An 11,047-nucleotide genomic window follows, 5' to 3' on the forward strand; every position below is an offset into this window, starting at 1 on the left:
TTCTGGAGCCTATTTGTTCCTCCCGTCTCTTGCTTTGTGCATAAAACCAACCTCTCAGTCATTAATTAGGCATATTCATAGTTATATATATATATATATATATATATATATATATATATATATATATATATATATATATATATATATATATATGTATGTATATTTGAATAAGTTTCTCATGCATAACATACCTTGTTTGTCCCAACAGCTGCCGACGGACATGCCTGCCATGCTTGAGGTTCCCAACGACGTCCAGTTCTCCTGCGCAGACAGGCTCCCGGGTTACTATGCTGATGTCGAGTACGACTGTCAGGTGAGCCACGGGGGGAAGAAAATAATGGTAAGAGAACGTCACTCATGTAGGAAGGTAGAGAGAATGAAAGAATATAAAGGATTAAAAAAAGGGGGAGGATGACAAGCAAACGGGGAAAATTAAATGATAAAGAAAAATAGACTGAGGAAGGGAGAAGCAATTGAAGGACATATGACAAAAGCTCTTACTTTAAATACACTCTATCTGCATCGTTCGATCTCCCCAACCCCGTAACCTTCGCTAAAACCATGTCGACCTGTGACTAACCTTTGCTCCTCCCATCCTTTATCAATAACCGCACAACTGTGATTTGGGTCAATGGTAAGATCTGGACAGATTACTCTTCAATGGTAATCCATCTTCCTACCCCTATCCCCGTTGCCCCCTTCCCTCCCAAGTTCCGCCTTCATCTTTTTTTTTTTTTTCGGCCTCATTCCCATACTGTAATCCTATCCTACACTTCCATTAACTACATATTTCTACATAACCGAATGCACTTTCCCTTCTACCGTCTTTTCCTTTCTCTATGTTTCATCAGCATCTTTTTTCTCTATTTCAATTGGCCCCTCTTTCCTTTCTACCAAGTCAATCCTCTCCACTACCTCCTCCATCCCTACTTTCCGGTCCATTTTCGTATCTTTAACCAAAAGACTAACAAGATGACAAATAAGTGAGATTAGAAAATCTCATATGGCACCATCTGTAATAAAGTAAGCGTCACACAACTGTCATTTATAGTCATAAAACTATCAGCTTAACTTTTCCATTTTGTCATCCTCACTACCTTTATCTCCTATACCCAACTTTTCTCCCTACCCAGATACACACCTTAACCTCTTTATTCCGTCATTACCTTTACCCGGCCTCGTCTTCTGACTTTCATTCCACAGCCCCACAACTGTCCTTTCATCCTACAACTTCACTGCCATCCTTTCACTCTACAATTCACCACCATCCTTTCATCCCACAATTCCACCATCATCTTCTCATTTCACAAACCCACCACCATCCTTTCAACCTACAGTCCACTACCATCCATTCAACCCACAACCCACCATCCTTTCAACCTACAATCCACCATCATCCTTTCAACCTACAGTCCACCACCATCCTTTTATCCCACAATCCACCACCATCTTTTCATCCCACAACCCAGCCACCATCTTTTCAACCTACAATCGACCACCATCCTTCCATTCCTAACTCCACCACCATCCTTTCATCCTTAAAGTGCAGCACCAGTCATTCAGTAACTCTACCAAGATTCGTTCACTCACCCAATATTCTGCCTTCTCTGCCACAGGTGTACCACGTGTGTTGGATAGATCACCCAATGGCAAACTTCCTGTGCCCCAACGGGACAGTGTTCAACCAAAGTATCTTCGCATGTGACTGGTGGTTCAATGTGGATTGCTCCTTGAGCCCATCCTTATATCCACTTAACAGTGACTTGTACAAGGTTTGTACATTTTAACAGCTACATTTCTTCTTGAAGTTAGTTTATACCTTTTTTCTATGCTGGCAAAGATGGCATGAACAACTGAATGCTCAAATCATGACCATCTCATGTAGGCAATACATCCAACCCTTTCCTGCATTATTGTCCAAAAGAAGGAACAGGGGAAAGAGACAAGTAAGAACTTTCCTTCATGGCTGATTCATCTTTTCCTGATGCTGACTCACTTATGTGGTAAATAGCAAACACATATGAAAGCAAGAAAAAAGGGATGGGGAAGAATGGGTTGGGAATTTTTCTGATGGGAACAGTCAGAAGTTAGAGTAAGGGGAAGAGCTGAAGGAGGTGTGGAAATGTTTGAAAAAGTGAGAGGAAGTAAGCCACAAACTGGTGTGGGTAAAAATGAATGAGTTGCATGAGGTGGGTGATTGCTAGTGTTTATGCACCTGGAAATCCACCAATAGAAAATAGGATGAATGCTGAATCACATTCTCCCAACTCACAATATCCAGCTCATTTAGAGGAAGGTACTATATATGGATGCAACAACATATGGCCAGGTCAGTCCAGTCCTTATTGCTACAACCTGCAGCACTCACTACAGGGAAACAGGCTGGTGGGGAAGTTCCTAACATATCACCACTGCAATTCTTCCATCAGGTCCATTATCTTCGGTCCTGTGGTGGGTATATACTTAGTATAATCTCTGGGAAAGGCCACTGCTTTCCCTAGTCATGACCTCTTTTAGACATATACAAACTGGGTTAGCTGAAACAATATATGTTGCAATTCTTCTCATTAAGCATATATTCCCCAGCTTTTCCACAACATCAGGCAAGTTATTTTCTTTCACATATGTGGGGTTGGTGGGTACTTTTACCTACTTTTGTGGGTGGCAATACAGCTGGGGCATTCTTTCTTTTTCCTTTTGTTGAGCCCATCACACACCACTCTGAGCAAAAGATGGTACATTCATCTCCCTCTCCAACTACAGTGAGCACAATAAGCAGCATAAATGCTACTGCATATGGGCTCTCAATCTCAGAAAATTTCATATCTAGAAATTTTTGGAATTCTGTAAGGGGAGGTTTCCCCGAACAGTAGTGGCTTCATTGTGAGCTTCCTTTTTGAAAGGGAAGATAGGGCTCAAAGAATCAGAGTTGCCATAGTTCAGCCTCTTCCTTTATCCATGGTCTTGTGTCACAGTCACAGCCTTACCAGAAAGGGTGGTTGGATTGACACCAGGATTAGAGGTATTATATCTATGAAGACAAAAAATATCAGTTCCTCTATGTCATCCCTTCATATGTCGATATGACCAGTAGAACCAAATTTCTGAAGAACCAACTCATATCCTACAGCCTCCAGTGATTATTTCATTACTGAAAAACGAATCCATCCTCTTCAGGTGGCCTAGCAACCAAAATACCCCTACAATTACCTTCAGTGATGACAGATCCAATTATTTATTTCATTTATTTATTCCTCCAGACCAAAATTACATGAACAAGGAAATATCCTCTCCATTTATACCCAAAGGTTGGCTTTTCATCCATAGACTGTACAAAGGAGACAAATGTATCTCCAACAACCAATCCATGCTATCCCCCTACCACAAAGAGGTAGCTAACTGCTTCTGAATTGCTATGCCCAGGATTTGAACCAGGAAAGGCCAGTGTGAAATGGTCAGCAATGTAATCTACTATGCTGGAGAAGCCCACTCTCAAATCTTTAGCCTTTTCCAGTGTGAGAACATCACTTTCTTTCAAAAATATTTCATTCCTGTGCCAAACCCTAGTTACATTGCTTCATCTCTTGCCACACCCTTGATACCACATAATACTAAACTTGTCATACCTAAAACGTTTTTTCACTTCCCCTTGACTAGTGCATGCTGAGAGGACTTAATTTTGTTTTAATTGGATAAATGGCATATCAAATCTTGGGATATCAGTGTAGTAAGGTAAGAAAACTGATTCTGTAGGCAGTCACCTAGAATTACTCTCTCAGATGCCTTCAGTATGATCCTCCATGGTCATAATTCAATCGCTAATGATCATTAGTAAAGACAAACTGTTTGTTATCTTTTGTAAATACTTTTGTTACAAACTCCATTCAACAATGCAGAATGCAAAAGGCTGACCAAATAGTATTTCCATCCCATACACAATAATCAGCAAATGCTACCACCTCACTTATTTTCCCAAAAAAGGAGGTACAGGAACCAGCAGAGGCAGGTGCAGCAGAAGACAGAGTTTAACAATGACCTTCAAGCAAAGTCCATCTTTCAAGACAAAGCTACTGATTTTTCTGCAGTATTTCAGGTTAGAAATAAAAATTTTATAAGATGTACTGTATCTATATATAAGATATTTACCTGTGTCATCAAATATTTCCATTGAAAAAAATTCTGAGTGATTTACAGTACACAGGACCAAACCCTACTCATAACACATGCATTCAAATTTATTTGTAAAAATTGTTGAAAAACACATTCAGTAATGCAATATACAAAAGGCAGGCAAGAAAGTATCTCCATCTCATATGCAATAATTACTTCCATATAACTTACTCCCTAAAGGAGGAAGACAAACAAGCAGAAGTGACACGAGACAAGCCTAACCAATGAACTTCAAACAAATTCCATCCTTCAAACCAATAAAGCTACTCATGATCACTCTGCTGTATTTCAGATTAAACATGGAGGTTTTATAACATACAATTAAGTATTTACTACTGACCTGGGTCAAGAAGTATTTAGAGAGTAAAAATTCCAAAAGCATTTACAGAGCATAATGACTGAAATCTACTTATGAAGCACTATACATTTTCTCTTATATTGCAAATGAAATATGAAACAATGTGTTAAACAAGTTTATATATAAATCTGAAATACTTCATATTGATTAAAATCATTTGAAAAGTGATTGAAAAAAATCCACTCACAGTACCTTAAACTTTTGTTTCTATACATTTCCTCTTAGATTGCAAATGAAATATGAAACAATGTTAAACAATTTTATATATAAATCTGAAATACTTCATATTGATTAATATCATGTGAAAAATGATTGAAAAAAATCCACTCACAGTACCTTAAACTTCTGTTTCTTTCAGACTTTATGTTAGTTACAACAATAACCCTGCACTGACCCTATTTCCATCCTTTCTAGGGTCTATCACCACCAGATGAGGCTCCTGAGGGTAGTGAAAATGTAGAAGCTTTGGTTTTACCACAAACTCCACAATTCATCATACCCGTCCTTCCTTCAGCTCAAGTGTTTCAGAAAAACTTGAACCAACTGGCTGCAGGTTATCTACCCCCAACAAACGAGTATTTGCCACCAACAAATGATTATTTGCCACCAACAAATGATTATTTGCCACCAACAAATGATTATTTGCCACCAACAAATGACTATTTGCCACCAACAATGATTATTTGCCACCAACAATGATTATTTGCCACCAACAATGATTATTTGCCACCAACAATGATTATTTGCCACCAACAATGATTATTTGCCACCAACAATGATTATTTGCCACCAACAATGATTATTTGCCACCAACAAATGATTATTTGCCACCAACAAATGATTATTTGCCACCAACAATGATTATTTGCCACCAACAATGATTATTTGCCACCAACAATGATTATTTGCCACCAACAATGATTATTTGCCACCAACAATGATTATTTGCCACCAACAAATGATTATTTGCCACCAACAATGATTATTTGCCACCAACAATGATTATTTGCCACCAACAAATGATTATTTGCCACCAACAAATGATTATTTGCCACCAACAATGATTATTTGCCACCAACAATGATTATTTGCCACCAACAAATGATTATTTGCCACCAACAAATGATTATTTGCCACCAACAATGATTATTTGCCACCAACAATGATTATTTGCCACCAACAAATGATTATTTGCCACCAACAATGATTATTTGCCACCAACAAATGATTATTTGCCACCAACAATGATTATTTGCCACCAACAATGATTATTTGCCACCAACAAATGATTATTTGCCACCAACAATGATTATTTGCCACCAACAAATGATTATTTGCCACCAACAAATGATTATTTGCCACCAACAATGATTATTTGCCACCAACAATGATTATTTGCCACCAACAATGATTATTTGCCACCAACAATGATTATTTGCCACCAACAAATGATTATTTGCCACCAACAAATGATTATTTGCCACCAACAATGATTATTTGCCACCAACAATGATTATTTGCCACCAACAAATGATTATTTGCCACCAACAATGATTATTTGCCACCAACAATGATTATTTGCCACCAACAAATGATTATTTGCCACCAACAATGATTATTTGCCACCAACAAATGATTATTTGCCACCAACAATGATTATTTGCCACCAACAAATGATTATTTGCCACCAACAATGATTATTTGCCACCAACAAATGATTATTTGCCACCAACAAATGATTATTTGCCACCAACAATGATTATTTGCCACCAACAAATGATTATTTGCCACCAACAATGATTATTTGCCACCAACAATGATTATTTGCCACCAACAATGATTATTTGCCACCAACAATGATTATTTGCCACCAACAAATGATTATTTGCCACCAACAAATGATTATTTGCCACCAACAATGATTATTTGCCACCAACAATGATTATTTGCCACCAACAATGATTATTTGCCACCAACAATGATTATTTGCCACCAACAATGATTATTTGCCACCAACAAATGATTATTTGCCACCAACAAATGATTATTTGCCACCAACAATGATTATTTGCCACCAACAATGATTATTTGCCACCAACAAATGATTATTTGCCACCAACAATGATTATTTGCCACCAACAATGATTATTTGCCACCAACAATGATTATTTGCCACCAACAAATGATTATTTGCCACCAACAATGATTATTTGCCACCAACAATGATTATTTGCCACCAACAAATGACTATTTGCCACCAACAATGATTATTTGCCACCAACAATGATTATTTGCCACCAACAATGATTATTTGCCACCAACAATGATTATTTGCCACCAACAATGATTATTTGCCACCAACAAATGATTATTTGCCACCAACAATGATTATTTGCCACCAACAAATGATTATTTGCCACCAACAATGATTATTTGCCACCAACAAATGATTATTTGCCACCAACAATGATTATTTGCCACCAACAATGATTATTTGCCACCAACAATGATTATTTGCCACCAACAATGATTATTTGCCACCAACAAATGATTATTTGCCACCAACAATGATTATTTGCCACCAACAAATGATTATTTGCCACCAACAATGATTATTTGCCACCAACAAATGATTATTTGCCACCAACAATGATTATTTGCCACCAACAATGATTATTTGCCACCAACAATGATTATTTGCCACCAACAAATGATTATTTGCCACCAACAATGATTATTTGCCACCAACAAATGATTATTTGCCACCAACAATGATTATTTGCCACCAACAATGATTATTTGCCACCAACAATGATTATTTGCCACCAACAAATGATTATTTGCCACCAACAATGATTATTTGCCACCAACAAATGATTATTTGCCACCAACAAATGACTATTTGCCACCAACAATGATTATTTGCCACCAACAAATGATTATTTGCCACCAACAATGATTATTTGCCACCAACAATGATTATTTGCCACCAACAAATGATTATTTGCCACCAACAATGATTATTTGCCACCAACAATGATTATTTGCCACCAACAAATGATTATTTGCCACCAACAATGATTATTTGCCACCAACAATGATTATTTGCCACCAACAATGATTATTTGCCACCAACAATGATTATTTGCCACCAACAATGATTATTTGCCACCAACAATGATTATTTGCCACCAACAATGATTATTTGCCACCAACAATGATTATTTGCCACCAACAATGATTATTTGCCACCAACAATGATTATTTGCCACCAACAATGATTATTTGCCACCAACAAATGATTATTTGCCACCAACAATGATTATTTGCCACCAACAAATGATTATTTGCCACCAACAAATGATTATTTGCCACCAACAATGATTATTTGCCACCAACAAATGATTATTTGCCACCAACAATGATTATTTGCCACCAACAATGATTATTTGCCACCAACAATGATTATTTGCCACCAACAATGATTATTTGCCACCAACAAATGATTATTTGCCACCAACAAATGATTATTTGCCACCAACAAATGATTATTTGCCACCAACAAATGATTATTTGCCACCAACAAATGATTATTTGCCACCAACAATGATTATTTGCCACCAACAATGATTATTTGCCACCAACAATGATTATTTGCCACCAACAATGATTATTTGCCACCAACAATGATTATTTGCCACCAACAAATGATTATTTGCCACCAACAATGATTATTTGCCACCAACAATGATTATTTGCCACCAACAATGATTATTTGCCACCAACAATGATTATTTGCCACCAACAATGATTATTTGCCACCAACAATGATTATTTGCCACCAACAATGATTATTTGCCACCAACAAATGACTATTTGCCACCAACAATGATTATTTGCCACCAACAATGATTATTTGCCACCAACAAATGACTATTTGCCACCAACAATGATTATTTGCCACCAACAATGATTATTTGCCACCAACAATGATTATTTGCCACCAACAATGATTATTTGCCACCAACAAATGACTATTTGCCACCAGTCAACACGTGAAAGTGTAGAACAACTTCAGAGAAACTGAACGATAAGCGGGAAGATATTGATAAAATGGAACAAGGTGAAGTTCAAGTGATATGATGTTGCTTGGAGACTGCATTAGTAAATGTTGCCACAGGGGTCACCGTAAAAATTCTAAGACCAGGATGTGGAAAGAGAGGAATAGCATGTTCGAATAAAGTTTTGAGGAACTGGTTAATGAGAAAAGGAGACTAGAAGACAATAACTTCCAGAAATACTGATGAATAATGGGACAGTGAATAAAGAATACTGCTCTGTGCATGCCACCTCCCATGTCAAATCACCACTCTCACATAAAACTTACCAGGTAAACTCAACAAACCTATAACTCTGTAATTTGAACATTCACTTTTGTTCCCCTTGCCATTATAAAGTGACACTTTACACGCATTCTGCCAATCTGATGGCAACTCACCACAAACCATAGATACACAGAAAATTTCAACAGAATAATCAACAACGCAATCAATTCCTTTCTTAAGAAATATGTATGTCTAACTGCAAATCCCCTCTGCTCCAGCCACTTTGCCATACTTTATCTTACACAAGGCTTTCAGCATTACGCTTTCACTTTGCTTACCTCGGTATCCAAAACTTCCTCCGACTATCACCCTATCATTGAACACACTATAGTTCTTCAAAATACCTATTTGATACCTTTGCCTGTTCCTAGAACTACCTTGCTAATGCAGAAAATAGTTAACAAGCATGAAAGAGAGATTTCTGTATAGGTACAATACTGAAAGTACAGTTCCTAGGACTAAGCAAAGTTCAGCCATGGAATTCTTTTATATTTTCAGAAATATATGGGCCACATATTGTGGTTTGAACAAATTGTAACCATAACAGGTTTTATTTCCCTAAATGCAGGTTTAAACATTACTTATTGAAATATACATACCTCTTCTATTTATAACTTCAGAATGCAATTCTTTAAGAGAGTTCCAGTGTCACCGTCACCCTTTCTAAAGTCTCCTGCAGCCTAAGGCTGTAGTACTTTTAGCAGCAAGAAAATGTAAACTCTTTTGGAGTGAGGAATTCTTTGATGTGACTGTAATCCCAACGATACAGCCTTGCCAAAGATGGATTTTCACTTGTGGCATAACCTTGAGCAGGCAGAGGTCAATAACCCCAACATAAAAATATACTAATACACATAAAACAATTACGTATGAAAGTTAGAGACTGAGCATGAATGAATGTGGCCTTTTTGTCTGTTTTTCTAGTGCTACCTCGCTGAAGCAGGGAGGTAGCGATGCTGTTTCCTGTGGGGTGGGGTGGCCCTTGGAATGGATGAAGGTAAATAAGAATATGTATGCGTGTATATATGTACTTTTATGTGTATGTGTACATATATATATGTGTGTATATATGAGTGTATGGGTGTATGAATAAAGGCAGCAAGTATAGATTGTTATTTTTTTTCTTTTTTATTTTGCTTTGTCGCTGTCTCCCGCGTTTGTGAGGTAGCGCAGGGAAACAGACAAAAGAAATAGCCCAACCCACCCCCATACACAATGTATATACATACACGTCCACACACGCAAAATATACATACCTATACATCTCAATGTACACATATATATATACACACACAGACACATACATATATACCCATGCACACAATTCACACTGTCTGCCTTTATTCATTCCCATCGCCACCTCGCCACACATGGAATACCATCCCCCTCCCCCCTCATGTGTGCGAGGTAGCACTAGGAAAAGACAACAAAGGCCCCATTCGTTCACACTCAGTCTCTAGCTGTCATGCAATAATGCCCGAAACCACAGCTCCCTTTCCACATCCAGGCCCTACACAACTTTCCATGGTTTACCCCAGACGCTTCACATGCCCTGATTCAATCCACTGACAGCACGTCAACCCCGGTATACCACATTGATCCAATTCACTCTATTCCTTGCCCTCCTTTCACCCTCCTGCATGTTCAGGCCCCGATCACACAAAATCTTTTTCACTCCATCTTTCCACCTCCAATTTGGTCTCCCACTTCTCCTCGTTCCCTCCACCTCCGACACATATATCCTCTTGGTCAATCTTTCCTCACTCATTCTCTCCATGTGCCCAAACCATTTCAAAACACCCTCTTCTGCTCTCTCAACCATGCTCTTTTTATTTCCACACATCTCTCTTACCCTTACGTTACTTACTCGATCAAACCACCTCACACCACACATTGTCCTCAAACATCTCATTTCCAGCACATCCACCCTCCTGCCCACAACTCTGTCCATAGCCCACACCTCGCAACCATACAACATTGTTGGAACCACTATTCCTTCAAACATACCCATTTTTGCTTTCAGAGATAATGTTCTCGACTTCCACACATTCTTCAAGGCTCCCAGGATTTTCGCCCCCTCCCCCACCCTATGATTCACTTCCGCTTCCATGGTTCCATCCGCTGCCAGATCCAC

The 11,047-nt window shown here is 38.1% G+C and overlaps 1 protein-coding gene across 1 annotated transcript in view; it reads left to right on the forward strand.

Moving 5' to 3' along the window:
• Window positions 1–5,242, forward strand: part of LOC139766623 (uncharacterized) — a 28,244-nt gene extending 23,002 nt beyond the window's left edge. Inside the window, exons 4-7 of the mRNA XM_071695491.1 lie at window positions 209–313; window positions 1,617–1,772; window positions 3,982–4,093; window positions 4,943–5,242. Coding sequence (XP_071551592.1) covers window positions 209–313; window positions 1,617–1,772; window positions 3,982–4,029 — 309 coding nt within the window. The 3' untranslated portion in view covers window positions 4,030–4,093; window positions 4,943–5,242. The remainder of the gene's footprint in view (window positions 1–208; window positions 314–1,616; window positions 1,773–3,981; window positions 4,094–4,942) is intronic.
• Window positions 5,243–11,047: the final 5,805 nt, after the last annotated feature.

Source organism: Panulirus ornatus, chromosome 58 (assembly GCF_036320965.1).
Source record: "Panulirus ornatus isolate Po-2019 chromosome 58, ASM3632096v1, whole genome shotgun sequence".
Lineage (NCBI taxonomy): Eukaryota > Metazoa > Arthropoda > Malacostraca > Decapoda > Palinuridae > Panulirus > Panulirus ornatus.